General features: G+C 30.5%; 2 protein-coding genes and 1 long non-coding RNA gene across 5 annotated transcripts; 1 reads left to right on the top strand and 2 right to left on the bottom strand.

Annotated features, from left to right (window-relative positions):
• Positions 1-4390: 4390 nt before the first annotated feature.
• Positions 4391-6696, bottom strand: LOC123893627 (transcription factor bHLH93-like). Its single transcript, XM_045943393.1, has 4 exons — positions 5877-6696; positions 5613-5771; positions 5127-5291; positions 4391-4641 (listed from the first exon to the last, which is right to left on the bottom strand). Exons 1-4 carry the CDS (start codon positions 6480-6482, stop codon positions 4555-4557), a joined length of 1017 nt encoding a protein of 338 aa, XP_045799349.1. The 5' UTR covers positions 6483-6696; the 3' UTR covers positions 4391-4554.
• Positions 6697-12641: 5945 nt separating this feature from the next.
• On the bottom strand, positions 12642-13472 carry LOC123893626. Its single transcript, XR_006803520.1, has 3 exons — positions 13342-13472; positions 13052-13133; positions 12642-12980 (listed from the first exon to the last, which is right to left on the bottom strand). It is a non-coding gene; the product is annotated as an uncharacterized LOC123893626 (long non-coding RNA).
• Positions 13473-16537: 3065 nt separating this feature from the next.
• On the top strand, positions 16538-21284 carry LOC123893625 (phosphoglycerate mutase-like protein 1). Of its 3 annotated transcripts, none has more exons than XM_045943390.1 (10): positions 16541-16733; positions 17198-17262; positions 17377-17484; positions 17721-17800; positions 18600-18762; positions 19079-19153; positions 19270-19358; positions 19732-19851; positions 20562-20606; positions 20690-21284. In XM_045943390.1, the coding sequence occupies exons 1-10, from the start codon at positions 16619-16621 to the stop codon at positions 20802-20804; spliced, it is 975 nt and encodes a 324-aa protein (XP_045799346.1). In that variant the 5' UTR covers positions 16541-16618; the 3' UTR covers positions 20805-21284. The 3 variants fall into 3 exon arrangements, with proteins under 3 accessions (XP_045799347.1, XP_045799346.1, XP_045799348.1); XM_045943392.1 differs by having other exon boundaries at positions 16643-16733; positions 17198-17293; XM_045943391.1 differs by lacking the exons at positions 20562-20606; positions 20690-21284 and having other exon boundaries at positions 16538-16733; positions 19274-19358; positions 19732-19857.
• Positions 21285-21926: the final 642 nt, after the last annotated feature.

Below are 21926 nucleotides of genomic sequence, written 5' to 3'. Positions count from 1 at the left end.
CCTATTAGCCTGTTTAAAAGCCTATTTCACACAAACATATTTAAATAAATATACCAATGAACTAATAAACTAATGAGTTTCTTTTTGAAATTTAACATGATATTTTAGAGAATTTGCCTATATATAACATCATATTTTAATTTTAGTTTATAATAATACATTTATATATGTGTAATTAATAAACTTAAACTACTGAAAAATTTAATAGATTTATAATTTAATCAAAGTACAAATTTTAATATATAATAATAATAGTTGTAAAAATATTATTCATATTTACTCTCTCCGTCGCAAATTGAGTGACACAGTTGACTATATTGCACTATTCACACATATTGTTTTGACCATATTTTTCTACAAATAAATAAAAGTAAATATTAAGATGTTGGATTCGTCTCGTTAAGTATTTTCAAAATATCAAATTTTTATAATTTTTACTATAATATAATTAAAAATATTAATCGTCAAAATTATGCATCGGCATACGTGAAACAGTTAACTGTGTCACTCAATTTGGGACGGAGGAAGTATTTAAATAGACCGGCCTAATAGACCTAATTTTTTTTTTAATGGCATGTAGCCTGACCTTTTTAGCTAAATAAGCTTATTAAAAAGTCTTGGCATGCTCTTGTCTATTTAGAGAAATAAGCTGGCCTGACCTGAGCCTATGTAGGCTAGACATAGGCCCATATATGTTGACATGACCTATTCCCACCACTACTTGGTTTGCCTTTTAGAGGATCTAAAATATTTTCAAACATTATTTGATAAATTTGACAAAATATTATAGATAATATTTCAATGTTTTTTGTTTTGTTTTAGTCCTTTGTTTTTAGGGGAATTTGACTATAAAATGAGTAAAGTTTAACTTAAAATTATTTCGGTTAAAATTTGAACTCAATTTTTTTTCCAAATAATTTATTTTTAACTAAAATTTATTAACACTTAAGTTTAATCACTTGATTATTTAGCGTTCAAATTTAACCATTTTTTAATGTAACTCAAAGAACAATATTTATTCTACAGAATAATTAAATATATAATTAATTAAAGATTGGCTCAAATTGTGTGGTTTGTGATGATTGGAAAGTTCTTTTGACACTTCCGTCGGGTCCATCAAAATGGAGTGGAGGCATTAGGACTCCATCACTGTCAAAAAGTTGAAAATCAAAGATTAGCATTATAATTTTGAGCCTATCCTATCAAAACCAAATTACCAATGGAGAAGAGATGGAACACTAATATTTTATGGCTACAAACACTATAATTAGACTTCTTCTTTTTCTGGCCATTCTCGTTCGCATCAGGAAATTTAACAAACATACTTTTCTAGCTACTTATGTAGTGAACTTAGGGGGTACAAAATCTGAAGGAAAAAACAAACAGTCTGCATCCTAGGATGCGAACTGAGTTCTCTACTTAAGTAGCGAACATTATAAAATTTGGACAAATGAAGGATGAAAGATACAAAAATATTAGATTTTATAAAGTTCGCATTATAGGATGCAAACCATTTTTTCCCCCAGTTTTTACTATTTACACACTCGTATCCTACGTTACGATAAGGTAGAATTGGAAGACCGGGAAGCGCGAAATGTAGAAGTAAGTCCTATAATTACTAGCAATGTCAAATTGAAATTGATGCTCTTTTTTTTCCGTCAAGCATCAATTTCAACAATTGTTGTTTTTGTTTGTAAAGAGAGAAGCCAATTGGGCTTTTCACACCAGCCCAACTGGATATGGTTTAATTGTTTTTTCTCTGTTATGTTATTTTGATGTGTATTTAATTTAGATTCACAATTACAAGGATCTTGACGTAAATGTCTAGAATCAAAGAGGAAAATAAAGGAAAAATTCAAAAATCTTAAGAAATTTCTACCACAAATGAGAAAAGAAAAGGACACATACCGTGGATTAGATGAGTGGTTCATCCAAGAAACTAGAGGAGCAAACTATCTCTCAATTCAATCAAAAGATTGAATATATAAAATTTATGTATTAACCAAATGAAAAAAGGTTATTCATAAAAAAAGTAAAATAAAAACGATTCAAAAAATACTATTTAAACCTATTTCTATTATGGACATAGCCCATAACATAAGGTCCAATAAAAGCCCACATACAAATAAGAAAATTTGTTCTTCAAAAACGAGAGATTTGTTTAGGACGGAGAGAGTAAATGTTCCTAATCTCATTGATTATATATTTGAATTCTTATAATGATGATGATAAATATAATGATGTGCGTATAGAACAACTCAGCACACAATAATGGTCACTATAGTAGGGTAAGCAAAAGTACTCAATTAAGAAGTTATACTCAATATTTTTTGGTTACAAAGTTATACTCAATATAGATCAAAGTTATTTTTATAAAACTTAAATAAAATAAATTTAACATAATTTGCAACCTAATGATCATTTTTAATAATGTAACTTAACACTAATTAAGATAAGTACTTGTCATGTGATAGAGTCAAACAAATTAAATTACTAATATAATTTTGAGAAATTCTATGGTATATTTGAAATTTTAAATGCAAGCTACTAAATTTGATTTAATGGTGAAAATTTTAGATAATATGCTTCGATCATCAGAATACATTGTAAACAAATTAAAATAAATAAATCAAATGCACTTATACATTAGACACTAAGCATATGAGCTAGCTTATTTGTGTTACAAAAACACTAACCCTATAAAAATGGACGACCAACTGATAGTAGAATAATAAAATCACTAGAAAAATGGAGTACCTTGCACTGTATAATAAAAGCTACTCATTTTACAAAAGCTCTTTGTACTCAGTTTTTGTACTTTCAAGCACTTTTCTTTTTTTACTTTCTAATCACTTTTTCAAAATAGTGTTGCCTTCTTTTGAAGAAGAAGAAATGTAAAGAAAAAGTTGGGTCAAACATAGCCATATATATCAACTTTTCAACTTACTTGAAAAAAATAGACATAGAGAAAATAAAAAAACACAATTACAATACAAGAATATAACGTGGAAACTCTAAAACCGGAGAAAAAACCACAATTGTTGTCTAAACCGACAACCAGAGAATACCACTATGTTAAAGTTGTTACAACACATAGACTATCAGTACACCCACACTCTCCAAAGCAAATATCTAACTACATCTCACAACACTCTAACAAAAGAGTACAAGAGAAAAACAAAAAAGTCAGATACAAGCTTAAAGTGCTAGGTGCATCTTAAAACAAAGAACTTGAGTCCAATATATATAGTCTTGGTCTCCCCCTTACTTCACAATTCTAAGCCACGTGGGACTTCTCCAATAACTAATTTTTAATCTTCTTCTTTATTTAAGAAACTGGACGATGTGGTACTTGACAATCAACCCCAACACTAACTTTGTAAAGATCATCTCATTTGATCGAGGAAGATGATTATGTTACATTTACATCACATTTTGATAAATGGTTACACTTAATTGGTTACATTTTGATAAATGGTAGATCTTGTACTTACTTGTATTTCGATTGTTATGTTAATCCCTTATTATGTATTCTTAGCATTTAAGGGATTTTCGTTGTATCGTAAGAATTTGATTACTCCTTGTACTCCTTATTAATACAATTTTTTATTATAAAAAAAAAACTTAATTGGTGTTTTTTAGTATAATATACGGTTAAACACTGAGAGAGAAAATGTTTGGTAGACATTTCATTGGATGTATACACTGAGAGAGAAAATGATAGAGAGAGTAATGTACTAATGTGATAGATTAGTGATGAGAGAGAGTTAGGGATAAAATGAGGTGTTAAATAAGTATAAAAAAATATCTTTTGTCCATATATTATTCTTGTTGATTTTTAATAATACTTTCTAACCAATGTTTGCATCTTTTTTATCTTATATATATTTGTGTTGCTGTTAGGAATATTCCCTGTCCTCTGTTTTTTTGCTACTTCCCCAATAAATTCTCTCTTATAATTTATCTACCCCTTACTCAATGAAAAATGAGTAAAATATTAAAAATCACATTCTTACATTCTAGAGAAAAGTGTAACATACATAGAAAATTATACAAATAAAGAAAAAGAAAAGTGACATCTAAAAGTGATACGAAGAAAAAAAAGAATAGAAACAAAAACCCTAACTTTACTTTCTTATCATGTCTCACAATTTTGCTTGAGCCTCCACATGCATACCTCAAGGGTCATGGTCCTGGCAATTTCAACAACAACTAGGCCCTCTCATCCATCATAAGTAATATTCATGTTCACACCACATGACATGAAACCTTTATATGATTGGTATTTGTGCCCAAGATTCATTAGGACAATATTCCATCACACCCTAGCTATATGATATAGAAACTTGGTTTTGTATTATGCATTTGTGAGATAACAAAGCCAATACACATAAATGGACATCTTCATTTCAAGAAATATTAATAATATTATTATACTCTCTTCTTGATGAATAAAACATTATGAACATGTCATTTGAATCAATCCACATGAAGAAAAAATTATCCTAAGTTCACTTTGTGGTTCTTTTTCTTCTATTATATATATATATATTCTCACAAACATCTTCCTCCATACCCTGCACTTCTGAATAAAGCTTGCTTAATATCTTCAGAACTCAGCATTGTCCTTCTCTCCAATTCCTGTTACCCAACAAATAGTAAAATAACAATCAATACCACTTCATCCGTTTCTTTTTAACTGTTGTTTAATGTTATTTACGCATGAGAGTTATAAGGATGACTTGGTGGCTGGAGTGGATCAGATAAAGAATGGAGTGATAAGGAGGTCATGAATTCAATTTTCACCCACATCAAAAAACTAACAATACTAATTACTAACCACTGATGTTGGTCGTTTAAAAAAAATGTTATTTACGCATTAAAAAAAACCAATAAATTTTGTTACATTTGATGAACATATTTTTCTTTATTCTATAATATATTTAAGCATGTACTATAATTTCATTCTACTTACTTTATCTACTATAAGTAGTTAAAAGATATTATTAACAGAACAATAGTTAACATTAAACTTCAAAAAATGAGAAATAAATAAATAAATAGAAACAAATTTTTTTATAAAAGCAAAAATTATAAAGGAACGAAGGGAGTACTAATTAATATACCTCTGAACAAGAAGCTTGCATTGTGAAATCATTGAAACAGCTGATAACACATTGTTGAATCTCAAGACCTAATGCTTCCAATGTGTTTACTGTTGATAACAACAACCCTGGCTTTCCTGCACAACAAATTTCTACCCTTGTGTCTGCACTCCTCTCCACCTCAAACTGCGAAGAATTTTTTCGAAAAACACACGAAATAAATATCAATGCTTGACTAATTACTTAATGATTTTCACTAATAGGCAATTAAAAATGGATCGTTCAATACATATTCATTTCAAAATGGTTAGGAAAGTGTTACTAATCGTCCTTTTACAATTGTCGAAATGAAATTTAAACTGTCTCTTGAGATTATAAGGTCAAACTCTTACTACTGAACTGACTTCTCATGATGCACGACTAATTAAAGACTTCATGAATAAGCAATAACAATTGGATCCTACCACCACATAGGTTAATTTCAAATGTGTCGAGGAAACTTCGTACCTTAGGAGAATTTCTGATTAAGATTTCATTCGGCTTTACATCTTTGACAATGCTTGTCATATTTGAATCTAGTTCAATTTCTTGTTGCAGATTGTTGATTTTCTCTAGAAGCTCTTTCATGTAATCAATAGTATCTCCAAGTATAGCTGTTCTGTCCATCTGTAATATATTTATCGACCATCGAACAAAAATAAATTAGATCTGCGTAACAATTAATATACTAACATCTGTCTATCCAAAAAAAAAAAATGCATATGTACTTACCTTGCTTATCTTAGGGACAATTGCTCGTAGCATTGAAAGACGATCATTTAATCTCTTTCGTCTTCTCCTCTCCGCCATTAGGTTCTTCGACGGTTGTCCTTGAAGTTTCTTCGCTCGGTTGTTTCTCTCCAAACTAGTACCAGTGTTGAAAACTATAGGCATTTCAGGTGATTGTGTTGGCTCCATTTTGCATGTTGTTTGAAGCTCCAAATTCTGAAGCTCTTCACCAAGCAAACTTTGATCTTCTTCTTCTCCCATCATGGACAAAGGAAAATCTTCTTGAGAAATAAATGGCGCGTCGACAGTACTATTATAGTATGAATCGAGAATCTGGGGTGTCGAAGATTCATCGAGTAAAGAACCATAGATTTCATTGAAAGTGTTATTGTAGTGATCATTGTTGTTGTAGCTTTGAGGAAGTTGTTGACTACAAGAAGAGTTTGGTAGATAAGATAAAGAGTTTTGATCAAAACAGTTATCAAAACTCAAGCTATTAGTTGTTGATGAGAAGAATTGATTTTCTTCTTGACTTGGATTTGTAATTTCATATGTTTCTCTTCTTAGTGCCATTAATTCCTCCATGAAATTCTCATCATAGAACTCCATCTTTTTTTTCTCTCTCTGTTGAGATTGTGCACGTGTATGTGTTGTGAATGGTAATGCTAATTCTTTAAGAAACACCTTTTGAGAGTATAATACTATAAGATGAAGAATTTATAGGGGAATACAGCAAGGTTTTTTTTTACTATTAGAACTGATGCCGGAGAACCTAACTCAATCCTACAAAATCGGCTTGTAAGATGAAGAATATTTCTGTTTTATAAATTCATGACCAAGTCATCTTATATTCAATGTGGAACTTCTTAATACATCCGCTCACGACAAACACTATTGGGTTTGGTGCGTGAAAATAAACGGTGGGTAACTCGATAACGAAAACTCGATAGCGGGTAGCCCAACGAATCTTAGAGATGCTCTGATACCATCTTAAAATTAAGAGTTCAGCCTAACTCAACCTATCAAATCGATTTGTAAGATAAAAATTATTTCAATTTTATAAATTCATGTTGAGATCATCTAATTTAATATCAAACGTCTTAACAAGGATATATTGATTATTATAAAAATACAGAAAATATTGATTTTATATTTTATGTATAATGTTGTATTCATATAGTGTCTATACTCTATAGTCTAATCTAAGACATAAAGGGAATCTACTTTATAATTTCACAGTGGACGTTTATGTCTTTTTCACCGAAATCTCTGCAATAAAAAACACAAAACTATAGAAATTAATTGGCATTTTGTTACAAAACTTTGACCCTCACAACTGTCTGGAAACAAAAAGGATTAATATTATTACTTTTAAAAATAAAAACCTGCCAGGTTCTTTGTATGTTTAAAATTCTGTGATATTAATTTTTGTAGATTTCTCACAACCTTTGAACATAATTTCTCATCTGGGCCCTACTTTTCCAATGCCTACAAAGTTGGGCGTAGCTCACAAAATTCAAATGAGTTGGTGATCTTGTTTTGTTCTTTCTACACTACACCACTCCTATATGTATTAATTAGTTTGATGGAAATTCTACATGTTCTTCAATTTAATAGTTCTAGCTAGGAATGAAGCCATGAAAGCTATAAGTATGGTACCTCTAATCTCTGGCTAGACTAGGACATATGCATGTGGAATTAGATTCTTTGCGGTCACACACTCAAAATATTGATGGTTATTCGATCAAAATCAAACATACCAAAATAAAATGAGTTGAAAGTGCAACCGATTTTGTGTTGGAGCTGTTACGGTCTTGTGAAGTGGTTATTATGGTTTTTGGTGGTCTTTGAGGGGTGTGAACCTGCTTTTTCTACCTTCATCTTTTCGATCTCCTCTTCGTCTCTCCTTCTTTTGGGGGAGGGCTTAGTATCTCATTTGTGTTTAGGGGCCGCTAGGTGATTACTTATAGGTGATCTTGGCCTTGTTATTTTCTTTTTATGTACCGGTGTATCCATCTGCATGTATTGTTCCTTTTGTGGGTTTTATACCCCTCTTTCTGAATTGTTGGTGACATTATTATTCCTTTTCTTAAATACTACGTATATTTTTATTTTTACTTATAGAATTCAAAATATTGAGCTTAAATTTGAACGTCCAATCTTGATTGAATAGCCACCTATGTCTTGAATGTGTGTGGATGGAGGGAATCCTGATGAAAATCCATAACATTATATTTATATGCATATATGAATAAAGTAACAGTGTAATACAAATTTAGTATATGTTATAGATCGTGTAACTTTGGCGTATGTATTTGGTTTGTTCTATTGTAGGAATAAGCAACATCATAGACATTTCCTAGCTTGCCCTTTTGGTTTCTCTTTAACTACTACTGGTATTTAAAGGGTTCATTAGTCTTTGTTCCAATTTCGGCTATACTCTTATGATTAATTTCTTAACTGTATTCATGATTTCTGATCCTAATTAATCCACTAAATGACAATTAAAGTAGTGGTATTGTTCTTATTATCAGCCGTTGTAATTTCAAGCGGTTTTTCTTGGTTGTTAAACATAGCTAGCTAGAAACGTACATGCACATGATTTCCAAGCAGATTGTATTTGACCCCAGGGAAAAGTTATATGTCACGCAATATTTACGTACATTACATGTACATGTAGCATCGACACTTCAGAATGAAGGTGTGCACGAAATGTCTTACATATGTCAGTGTCTAACATCAAAATTCAATATTAATAACACGTGTGGATTAGTGATTACGTTCATTCACAGTAACTTACTTTAACTTATTCAAATTAATATCTATGTGTCAATATAAATGTTAGTGTCGTGTCAGTAAACGATCAATCTTCTTTGGATATGATTACTAGCTAGTCATACTATGCTGTGCTAACGGGTAAAATGAATTCAATTTTGAATTATGATCATCATGTGAAGAATTTAAGACACATGGACAAGCTAATTAGTAATCATCTACATGTAGTAGCAATTAATTTTAGCTATGACTATGATAATGGTATAGCCTTGTATAGCAGAGGAGTGCTTGTCAACCATATCTGTATAAAATAAAGCATGAAAATCTCCCTCGCCATTTTTGTCTTCAAAAACTGCATATGAACAATTAAGTGAGTCTAAAATAATTCAATGGATATGAATGTTCACATTGTGTGGCAATCACTTATAGGGCCAATTGTACTAACTCTTGCAATTCTCATGCACCGGACAGATAATTGTCAATAAGTTTAGAATAGGCATCTATATAAACTTGTTTTTAGAGAGGCATCAATATATACTTCTTTTTTATGGAATAATTAATTCAATAATAACTAGGTCAGCTTTTTATTTTAATTTTTTTAGGTAAATCATGTATCATCTGCATGCATGCAATTGCATAGACTAATCCCTTGAACCTTATGAGACTCAAAAGAGTGGCAAACTCTTCCATTGAGTTTTAACATTTTTGCATGCCCAAACCAGAGATCGAACTCATGACATTAGTTAAGCTATAAGAGACATGCGTCATCTCATATAAGTGTTCTTGAGTATACACAACATAAGAACATATATGACCAAAATTATAGACGACATATACGATGCACCACCAAAAACTTGCATATAACCCATTGTTTTTGTTGTCCGTAGTCTTAACACTTATGTCACCTCACCTTGTCTTAGACCCCTTGGTCGTCATGTACCGACATGTCGTTGCTTGCTGCACCGTCCTAGTTAATTGATTAAATTTGTAATGTTAAAAAAGCCAAAAACTATACAATTTTACAAATTGAATTGGCCATTTTTAACATAGTTTTTTTTTCTTTCTTTATCGATGAGATAAGAACACTCTTTGACATATCTTAGAATAATTATGCACAAAATAATTTTAATTTTACTACTAATATTATGTAGAAAATGCCATATTATTATAAATAGAATGACAGGTACTCATGTAATAGTAGAACTCGTTTGTTACGTCATAGAATATGATTGGTTAGAACAATGATTCTATGACATTCAAAAAGATTTTGCTTCGTAAAAAAGCTAAAGATTACTATAATATATAATTATATATAAGCGACAATTACAAAAAGAATGAGCAGTGTTAAAAGTTCCATGATCAAGTTTGAAATTTAGATGACACGTCCCCTGAAACCATGACTTTCTTTTCTCTACAAATTTCTCCCGGCGGCCAAACTATGCACTAATGCACCAATCATTAAAGGAGAAAACCAATCATTACCTTCTAAGAATTCACAAAAAGTTTGTGTAGTAAACCAAGTTTGCTTACTCCCTTAGTTGCAGGACATTTCAGGTTGTAGTACAGTACTGTGCTATTCTTCTTAAGAGTCTCACATCGGTCGAAAGATAGTATGACAAAGTATTTATATACTAGAGATAATCTCCACTTTACAAACTGGTTTTGTAAGCATTAGTTAGACCCAATACTCATTTCCAAGATGATATCAGAGTCTCTTCACAATCCATTGAGCCATGTTATCAGGTTTCCGCTATCGAGCCACCTACCGTTTATATCCACACACCAAACCCAATAGTGCTTTGTAAAGATGAGTTAGACTCAATACTCCTTTCTGAGAGTAGTACTGTGCTATTCTATGATAGTACAAATTTCAGGTTGTAGTACCAATAGATAGGACCTGGAGATTGTGTATTACACGCAATAAAGGATCTTGATCACATTTTTTTTATCAGACATGCAGTTACTATGCAAGTAGTCAAATTTTATCTTAATTACAATCATCCATTTTAATTGGACGGTCAGAAACTGTTACTGAATCCTATATTAACTCGTGCCAATGTGCTATTCTTTGATTGTTTATAGTATCTCAAGGACATATGTGGAGTAGCATTTAAATATATATATATATATATATATACACACCATAAATATGGTTTAATCAAGGGTGCATGGGGTGTCTCTTTTTCGATTGCTTGATCCGCCCTTAATTACTATACTTACATAGTTTTCCATCAAATCTTTGTCTAATTAATTTTGGAGTGATATTATGAAATTTTTGGCGTGTGTATGGGAGTAGTTACTTCAACTAAAAGTCTCAACCGTTATCATGTGAGCTTAGCTCAGTTGGCAGAGAAGATTAACCAATAATTAAACATGGAAAATGTATGAAATTTTTGCTAGTTACACCTCCTATTGTTTCTGATTACGCCCAATAGTCAGTCTCATATAACAAATACTTCATCCGATCCTCTATATAAGAAAAAATTGACTTTTTAGATTCATTATAGAATTGATGTATCTAGACAATAATATAATCTAAATACATCAATTCTACAATGAATCTAAAAAGTGAAATATTTCTTATATATAGAATCGAAGAGTGTAAAAAGTATAACAAAGGAAAAATACAAATCAGAGTACGTATAGATTTAGACATCCAAGTTGGAAGAGAAAGTGACAAAATTAAGTTATAACGTGGCTGAAAATGAATGAATATATAAATGGTGGTGTGTTAGAAAACCGCGGCAGTTTTCTTCCTACCTCCCCGACACAAAGTGGTATTAGTTTTTCGTATTTTTCTCTATACCATAGTTTTATAAAAATCAGCTCAATGTGACAGCCCACAATATCTTATTATTTGTGATTCTGGACTATGCTAGCACCAAAAACCACCAATCTAGTATTATTTGATCTCCAACTTTCGTCTTCTTGTGCTTTGTTTGTTAGTTATTAGTGTTCTTAAAACAATTAACAAAAAGCCACGAACCATACATCTAGAGGTAACATTATGCACCGTGCTCTAAAGTAAACAACCTCTTTTCTAAACAAGGTAGGTCCTATCTACCATTCTTGTTTATAAAGAGCTTTGAGGTACTCAATTCATAAAATTACTACTATTTTGAAATATCAAAAACTAGTTAGCACACTCTTAAAATATTGAGTTAGATATAATTCAAACTTACAAAATCAACTTATAAAATCAGAATTACTTCCACTTAATTAAAAATGCAAATTCAGATGATTTTTCTTGACTAATATGAAACTTTTAACACATACTAATATTTTTTAACAAAAACTAAAATAGTGCAATAATGGTTTTTAAGAAAATTATTAGTGGTGTAATAAAAATTATTATTTTTAATGCAAATGTTCTTTTTTTGTTTTTTTTTTTAAACCAAACAAGCTTAATGCATTTCATTAATTTATTGTGTTAACTATAACATTTAGTGCACTTCTTAATATAACCCTATTTTTAAATGGGTATACCTATCTCTAACTATTTCAACAAAAAAAATGATATTCTTTAGGAAGAGAAAACTTCATATTTAGTTATGCTTTATATTTTTTAATGAATCATACTCTTTGACTCTTTGTATATTCCAAAATAAAGAAAAGGATTTCTATGTTAACCCATTTATTGCATCGGTCGTCTGATCATAAACGAACGGTTGAGATCATGAACAATTGATTTTAGGCAAAATTATATTGTATGTACTTTATCTTATTTTTTTGAACACTTTATGTATTTATCTTGTTTTGTAACACTTTGGTCCTTTATTTTATTTATTGTAACATTTTGATCTTTGATCTTCTTTTTTTTCCTATTTAGGTCATTTATATTTTATAACATTCACATATAAACCCTTTTTCTCTTTTTTTTTTTTGTTAAAAAAATGCTGAATTCTATTTTTTAAAATACTTTTTTATTAAAATTAAATAAATCTCATAATTTTGATGAATATATTCATCATATTCATCAATTTCTTCATATCTTCATCTTCTTTCTTAAACAAACAAAGAAGATTCATCTTATTAAAAATTAAAATTCCAAATTATCAACAACCCTAAAACCCCAAATCTAAATAAACTTTTCACTCAAATCCCAAATTATCTTGAATTCGATCTGGCTCATCTATTTTGTCTGGCCCAAGTTGGGCTAACCGATTGTACAACTCTAATTGAAGGACTAAAATGGTTGTTTGTCCGACAAAATAACACTTGAAACTTTCTAGGTAATATCACGAGCCTCGCGCGCAAGCAAACGAGAAGGAACAGCAAATGGAATCCCGCCATATTTCACTCTAAATTATTTCCACTTTTTCATCAAAAGTCCTGCATGCATCTCGGCTATGAATGGATGAATCATGAATCTGTCTATAATCATTGATGAACTTTATATATACCTTTTTCATTCTATTCTTCTTTTGCTTAGTCATCTCCGGGTTTTATATTATAAAATTTCTTGAATCTAGAACAAGGATTTGGCTGCAAAAAATGACAAGAATTTTATAAAAAAGATTAAAAAATAATGTGTGAATAGTTGTTTATATCGACATGTATTTTGTTTTCTTTATGATCTCTATGTCGACATGTATTTTCATCTATAACTAAAGCAAGTTCATAAAAAAAAAAATATTTAGCTAAAATATCAATATTTTTTAAATAAATTACTCATCTTGTATAAAAGATAAACCTTGCATATTATTGTAGTACACTGACTAGGTAGCTAAATACTCGTCACCGTATTTTGAGATTTCTCTGGCTTGTACTGATCCTATTTTGAATAAAGAAATTAGTTAAGTGTCTTTGTAAAAAAAAGAAAAGAAAAGAGAAGATATATACAGGAAGGGTGATTTTTGTGTATTGATGAATCATAAATCTAAACCATATATAAGCATACGTACGCACGCTAAAAAATAATATAAAAGTTAATATTTTGATAATAATTAAAATTTTGATTCTTTTTTTTTTTTTGAAACAAAAATTTTGATTCTTTTCTTTCTACGTTTTGTGATTGTAAATTTGTAATTATACAAAGCATCATTCTTTTCTTTCTAACATTTGATATAAGAACCTTTATTGCCTTGTTTGTTCTTCATTTTTTTCATTTTCGGTAATTTTGAAGATTTTATTTTGATTTAAATTTAAAACATTATTATTGCAAAATAGTATGAGAAATCTTCATTTTATTGAATTTGTAGGCTTTCTGATATTTGAGTAGATTGAAATAGTGTCCATAATATAAAAATTGTTCCCATGTTTTGAGATTTTAAGTGTTGGGCATTTAGTTTTAGACCCTTTTAGTCAGGATTAAAGTAAAAACTGTATTGGAAATATTTTGTAATATAGCAATTCTGGGTTCATAATTGGCATCTTCCATGTTTTAATTGACCTGGAACTGTTGGGTTTTAAATCGGATTTGTGGGGCATAAATTGGACGAAACTGAATCGTTGAAGCTTAATGGTGTGTTTGGTAACACAAATAAGCTAGCTTATAGCTTATTATATGAGCTTATAAGCTTGTTTAGAGGTGTTTGATAACAAGCTTTTTTTATTAGCTTATAACTTTTTTTAGATGTTATTTCAAGTAGCATTTGAACTTATAGCTTATAGTTTTTTACACTTTATTTCATTTCTACCCTTTAATTTAATAACTACCCACTCTAAAAAAGAAACTACCCACTATCAATTATGTCATTTTATATTTATTAACCACTATAAAAGCTAATTTTATCAAACACTTTAATTTCAATTAACTAGTTTTTCAGCTATGAGCTATAAGCTAGCTTTTCAGCTATAAGCTGGCTTATAAGTTATAGCTTATTTTTATCAAACATACCATAAATATAAATAGGAAAATGCTAACCGGTGCCCCGCCCCCGGTTAAGGTAACTAAAGATAGTATTATTATCTTGAAACTTGTGAAGTCAACATCTTAAGGGTCCGTTTGGTGCACATGATAAGAGACATGATAGGATAACTGTATCATATCCTATTTCAGTCCAGTGTTTGGTGACACAGCAGGATATGATAAGTTAATCATGTAGCTTATCCTATTCTGTCTCTCTAGTTAAAATTTTTATCCTGAATTTGAGCTGGGTTACCACTAGGATAAGATAATTTTTTTTTTTTACTGATTTATTCTATAAAATATATCTTAAAATAAAAAAAATGAAAATTAATAAAATATAAATAATAAAATAATTTGATAGTAAATTAATAATAAAATAATTAATTTTTTAAATATACATGTGATTTTCTCACAAGGGTAATTTTGTAATTTACATGATATAAAAAAAATCAAAATTATACTAAAATTACAATATTTTAAAGTAAACTAATTATTAAAAAATCATAAAATATGGATATTAATTTAAATTTTATAAGAAATTAAATATAATTATTTTGCAATGGTATTTTTATTATTTACGTATGAGATATATCATATATTTATTTAGCTTATCTAACATGTATATATCATTGATTATTTATTTGATCATGATTCATATAAAAAATTAAACTTTATTATTTTCTCATGTTTTTTATTTAAAACTATATAAAGTTATTTGATTACTTATTTATATTTTTTATTTAAAAAATTCAAAGTATTACAAAATAATTTAAAAAAAATAACAATTGATTTACAAGGGTAATTTTATCATTTAAATATTTTATATATCTTATCATATTATTATGAGCAAGTATGTATTAAAAACATGATATAATAGTTATCATGTTTGTTATCCTGTGTGCACCAAACACAAGATATGATAACTGAGAATAACTGTTATTCTGCTGATATTCTATCCTATCCTTATCCTGTTTTATATCATATCCTATCACTATCCTATCATGCGCACCAAACGGACCCTAAAAGTTTAAATTTTTATTTTTTCGATGCAATTTTTTTCTTTTCTTTCCATTTTTAGTTCCTTAACAAGTGCCTCAGGGGCACTAGTTAGCATGACCCATATAAATATACCAGAATTTTTTATTAAAAAAAAATGTCAATGTTAGGACTTGAAACGTGTCCCCATTCTTGTTCTCCCTTGTATATCTTGAAGTGCATTTTTTTATACTACACTATTACGTAATTATCAAATTCATCATCTGCGCGTAATTGTAATGACTAATCATTTTGAAGTAATTAAGATTTATCTAAGAGGTTAATCTCTCCTAACAAATGTATTTTCCATACACACTAATCATGAATCGAGCATAAGACCAAATGATTAAGAGACTCGAGTATCTATCACTTATATCACACCATGCCGATGTCTGATGTGCATTTTGAATATTATTGGTAGATAAATGTTGAATTAAAGTTGGATAATATAATAAATTTTATATTTAGTACCACGACGAATATGTGAGAATGATTTGACGTGTAATTTTTCAAAAACTATGCTTTATAACTTTTAGAATGTAGCTCTTGTAAAATTGACCCTAATTCTGATCGTAATACCAAACACAGGGACGCGTGAATTCAAAAGTAGGTAGTCATGTAGTTAATAATTTTAGGCCTTATGACTAATAATATCAGACAGTTTAGATATCATCTCAGAATTTTATATTAAGTGAAAATAAAAAATTATCTTAAAATCCAAACATTCTAATCTTGATCAAGCAATTCACTGCATCTGTCACTACCGCGCACTTAATGTGATTAGCCGCTAAACATACATTAAATGGATGACTCATCTTAATAATCCAAGGACGCAGCTGTTGATGTAAGGGAGAGGATCTTCTCCAGTACATTATTTTGTCCAGTGAAATCTCAGTCTTACAATAAATTATTACTGTAATTTTAATTTTTTTATTTAAAAATTGAATGGTTGGATTTAGAACTAGACCTCCTGCCGTGAAAACTGCACACGTACCCATCCGTGTGAATTGAGGTGCTCTTCTTTGATTCTATATCACCGCATCCACCACATGCCCCTATTATTAATTTTTTTATCAACAACCACATGCCCCTATTATTATTATTGAAGAATTCCAGTTTTATCCTTACAACTCTCATTTCATTTCACAACCTTCGCCACCACCGCGCATCCCAACGTTCTCCTCGCTCAACCCCAACAGGTACGCCAATCTTTCTCTCTGTTGATGAATTCCAGTTTATGATGATGATGATGATAATATAATATTGAAGATCATTCATTCTGTTAGGAATTGTTCGTTTTCGGTTATTATGTACGAATTTTGATCTGCTTCTTTTGGAAATGTACTTGTTTCTTTTTCTACGTTTTTAGCTTCATTTTTTCTTTAGATCAACCTTTCTTATTTATTCACCATGTTCTTTTATTTGATTTTGGAGTGAGTGAGTGATTGTGGTTTGTTCTGCAAGCCGAGGAGGCTTCAATCGTAATCAAATTATGTAGCAGAAAATACCTAGAAAAAACTATAAGAAAAGCTATTAAGATAGATAGATAGATTTGGAGATTAATGAATTGGATAGTGATATGATATATGATAAAATATTATGGTTTGATGATGAACTTTGTCAGTCACACTTTATTTTCGGCTTTGCTTTCATATCACTGCAGATATGGACACTTCCTCAGGTCAAGGAATTATTTACCCGTTGCACCGTTGTAAAAAACTTCACCTGGTTTGTGGCAACTTTAGCTTTGTGCATTGGAGTATGTTATGTTTTAGTTATTGACAAATCATTTCATTAATTTCAATAGTACTGTAGGCTTATCCAATCTTGTTATTTATACAGGTTAGACATGCCCAAGGGTTTCACAATGTTGAAGGAGACAAGAACCCTGACTCGTACGTATCTTACGATCTTTTTGATGCAAGTCTGACCCCTCTTGGCTGGAAGCAGGTAATTGTCGCTTTATGTAGAATCTCACTGTAACTCAGACAAATGCTTCATATATTCTGCTGAGATTGGTATCAGTGTTATGCCTTAGTATATCTGCACTTTGATTCTCGTGAGGGAACTTTTTCTTAGTGATCATGTCATTCTAGCATAGTTCTCTATCTAGCTGGTTCTTTCCCTCAATTTTCCAGGTTCATTTTTAAACATCATGGTGGAATATTTGTTGGTTTATATGACAGGTTGATAATCTGAGAGAGCATGTTAAGGCAAGCGGTCTTTCCAAAAGAGTTCAACTAGTTGTTGTTTCCCCCTTGTCAAGGTATACCTTGGTTGTAATTTGGTATACCATTATTTGCTACTAGTCACATTTTATCAAGATTGGTTACTTATAGTTGATGTGAATTGAAAGAAGAAATGTTATCATGTAAAGGTGTAGAAGAAGTCCTTTACAAACCAGGAATTTGAGATAAGATGATCGAATCAAACTCAAACGACCATATATAAAACAACAAATATTAGATGATTTTTAAAAACTATAATGTTTTACCCATTGTCCTAGGATTAATGAAACTCTGATGTTTCTACCAATACCTAGTTTATGACTTGCTTAAAATCTAACAGATCACAAATATTCAGAGAGAATGTCTCATATTACTGTTTGAATTATATAGTGTATGTATATTATATAGATGCATACTTTTGTTATATGTCTAACATATACTATCATAGTGTCTTTCAAATATGACTGAGCTATGCTTCTTATTAAATGGTCTGTAGTTTATTTTTTAAAATTCAGAAAAGGCAAGAACAGCTGGGATGTTACACATATGAATATGCCATTCAACCCATATAGTTTTATATTTAATATGTGGTTATTTTTAAAAGTATTGGTCTTGATTTGGAGTTTTTGTTGTAAGTACACAATAGTAATTATTTAGATGTATTATTGAAAAAAGAAATAATTATTTTCACGTAGTCTTGTGAGATTACACTGAAGTTTTCACGGATTTTTTTATTTTTTTTGCAAATCAGTGAACAAACAAGAGTGTTCCTCTAGATATATTTTTCACGGGGGTGGGATGAGGGGGCTATTTAAATTGCTAAATATTTCATTGTAGGACCATGCAAACAGCTGTTGGAGTCTTTGGTGGTGATGCACACGCTGATGGAATTGATGCCCCTCCTCTGATGAATGACAATGTGGGGAATAGCAATCGTCATGCAATTTCAAGTCTGAATTCGCCACCATTTATAGCAGTAGAGCTTTGCCGAGAGCATTTGGTATGTGATGATGAAAATTTTATAGTTTTGGAGTTTAGAATCTGAGATATTGAATCTACTAATTACACCAATCGCCTATGTGCTTTCTTCCTCCTTTTATATATGTTTCAAATAGAGTATGGCATCGGCACTTATGAAATGTGCCAGATGAAATAACTTAATAGCTTAGGTCATGATGAGCAGATAGTAGTTTCAAAATTGAATGTATACTATCTCTTACCTCATCTCTTGTCTTTTTTGTTTATTATTTATATATATAACAAATAGCATTGTATTTAAGTTAGTTTGTATAATATGCTTTTTTTGGGTAATTCAGGGGGTGCATCCTTGTGATAAGAGAAGAAGCATCACTGAGTACCAAAATATGTTTCCAGCAATTGATTTTTCACTGGTAAGTAATCTATTTTGGGATAGTAGCTACTATAATTTTGTTCTGATGCATTCATACCTAAGGTATGATTGATATTTGATTAGATAGGATTCATGCTTCGTATGAATTATGTTTAGATAGAGCATGATGAGGACATTTTGTGGAAACCTGATATTAGAGAGGAGAATGAAGAAGTTGCTGCCAGGGGACTGAAATTTTTAGATTGGTGAGTGATTAAATAATTTGTGTTTCGACTATGCATATTTAGTAATAAGTCGTATTGAAAAAAGAAATAGGGAAAGCCAATGGCTTTTTTTTTTTGGATTACAGAGCCAAAGGCTTTTTAGCATACTGAAAAAAGGTCCATATTACTACGGTTGAGATTTAACCTGACATTTTTAATTTGGTTGGAAAGTTTGACTCTTGACCAATTTGCACTTACTATGACTGTGTTTAAGACTTAAGACATTTAGACTATACATGTGTTTTCCCAATTATTATTATTTTTTCTTTCTAATGTGTTGCTCAGCATCTGAAGCAATCAATTATATTAGGCCATTATGATTATGTATTCTATTGATTTTTCTGAATTGATCCAGGTTGTGGACACGTAAAGAAAAGGAGATTGCTGTTGTTAGCCACAGTGGTTTTCTATTTCATACTCTAAGTTCTTTTGGAAACGATTGTCATCCAAATGTGAAGAATGAAATCTGCACACAGTAAGTATTCATCTAAAAGTAGTGTCTTGTCTTTTTTATGACCACAACATTCAAATTTGGCGATCTATGACACATAATTTAATAAGGAGAATTTTTGTTTTGGAAAAGTAAATTGGCTAATATACACTGAAGGACTGTCCCGTAAGTGTGTAAGTCTAGCCACTAGGCTACTAGTCCCCCCAAAAAAAGAATACACTGAATGACTAGTTGGAATCCTTTAAGAAAAAACAGGACAAATAAGAGTTTGATTTTAATTTGTTATTAGTATACAAAGTTTTACATTGTTATTCAATGACATGTTACAGGAATGAGTTTAACAATACATGACATGCTATACTCATAAAGCATGTTAATCTACACACAACATGTATCTTTTTGCTTTTTATATTTGCAAGTTGAATTCTCTGAATTTGTCATGGAATTATGTGGCAATAATATTCACTTCCCATTAGTATTTAGCAAAAATATCCTCAGCTTATTGTAAACGTCTTACTTAAAACTTGAAATGGATAATAGCTTTATACAAAGAATTGTTTGAACAGTCCATCTCTGTAGCATGTACATACACTTCCCAGGATAATAGGATAGAAACTTCACTTTGTGGTGTTATCATATGGCATAAATAGAAAAAGGTTTGCAGTTTGCAAGCCTTTCTTGTATTGGACTTTTATAGGACTAACAAGTAAAATTTCTCCCTTCTTTTTCTACAGCTTAGCGAATGGTGAACTGCGTTCGGTGGTTATCATTGATAGGGGGTGAGCATCCTATTTACAGAACAACTTATACTCATTACAAAAGCTTCTGCGGAAAATTCAGTTTTGAGTTTTCATTTTTGCAGGATGATTGGATCAGATGAGTCTTCGACCAACTATCCTGGCAAAATTCCAGATGGCCTTGACCTTCCTAGTGATGTTGCGGATGAGAAACTTTCTGAGAATGGGCCAACAAATTAACATGATGGGATTTTCTCCAGTTATATAGTTTCAGTAAAGCAAGCTATAGATGCTAAGTTTTCAAGATGATGATGACGACGATTGCTCCAATTTATTAATGGTCATGGATTTTTACTTGTAAACATTAGAGATGTTCTTTTACTTTCCTAGTTACCTTCCCTCCTTCTCGTGATACATTTCAACGTCTGACCTCTTCTTTCACAGTAGAAAGAAAGGAAGGATCAAAGTCAGCCACAGTAAAAGTGGTTTTAAAATTGTTAATTGGAAATAATCTGAATATTCTTATTTGAGTGTGAATCACTGTTTGAAATTTTAATGACATGTAAATATAGGCTGCTCATTGAGCATATTGGTTATCTGGTGGTTGACGTTGTACATTTGAAGGTTGATTTTGAGCATGTGGTGTCGAGGCTGATAAATTGGTGGTCGAGGTTGTGCACTGGATTCCAATATTAGATGTGGATATGATGTTGTTTGATATTATGCACTCCTAAAAGTTGTTCAATTTGAAAGCGCATACCACATTTGTCGCAGACGAATCTTACCATCGTCACTCAATAAAGAAAACAAAATTTAATATGTTTCGGAAGTGAATAACTCATCTAGCATAAATTAAGTATAACACAAATTTAACAAGATGAATAACAATTTATATAGGCACACAAGCAAATAGATCATGCTAAAAAAATTATGGCATAAATTTATACTTCAAAAAAGTATCATTATTGTGCAAATAAAGCTACTTAAAAAAAATGAGATGGTATAACTTCTACATTCATCCATGACGTCTGCAAACACTTTGTGGCATAACGTTCCGTTTTGTGGAATTAATCAGCTAGTACTATTTTGAAGTCAAAGATAAATCGAGTGGACCACGTTTATTTTCTATCGATTGCATTTAGCTCCTCTACCATAGAATTCTTCCATTCCTTACTTATTGCCTCTTCAAAGCGTAATGGTTCTGAGTTAGCAAACTCCTTGAGTTTCTATGTAACTTAGACAATTGAAATGGTTCTAAGACGAAACATGATAACAAAGAACATAGAGCAAGTTGCAAATCAATTTACGAAAACACTAAGGTGTCCAGTTTCACTTATACCAGCTATAATTTAATCCCCTAAA

Source organism: Trifolium pratense, linkage group LG7 (genome assembly GCF_020283565.1).
Source record: "Trifolium pratense cultivar HEN17-A07 linkage group LG7, ARS_RC_1.1, whole genome shotgun sequence".
NCBI classification, from domain to species: Eukaryota; Viridiplantae; Streptophyta; class Magnoliopsida; order Fabales; family Fabaceae; genus Trifolium; species Trifolium pratense.
The sequence above is the reverse complement of the archived record's forward strand: the minus strand, read 5'-3'. Positions and strand labels throughout refer to the sequence as shown.

Coding starts and splice junctions, on each gene's coding strand:
- LOC123893627 (XM_045943393.1), bottom strand. CDS start 6,482: ATGGAGTTCTATGATGAGAATTTCATGGAGGAATTAATGGCACTAAGA. Junction 5,772..5,876: donor TTGTCCCTAAGATAAGCAAG/GTAAGTACATAT, acceptor AATATATTACAG/ATGGACAGAACAGCTATACT. Junction 5,292..5,612: donor TAATCAGAAATTCTCCTAAG/GTACGAAGTTTC, acceptor AATTCTTCGCAG/TTTGAGGTGGAGAGGAGTGC.
- LOC123893625 (XM_045943390.1), top strand. CDS start 16,619: ATGCCCCTATTATTATTATTGAAGAATTCCAGTTTTATCCTTACAACT. Junction 19,154..19,269: donor CAGCAATTGATTTTTCACTG/GTAAGTAATCTA, acceptor AATTATGTTTAG/ATAGAGCATGATGAGGACAT. Junction 20,607..20,689: donor GTGGTTATCATTGATAGGGG/GTGAGCATCCTA, acceptor TCATTTTTGCAG/GATGATTGGATCAGATGAGT.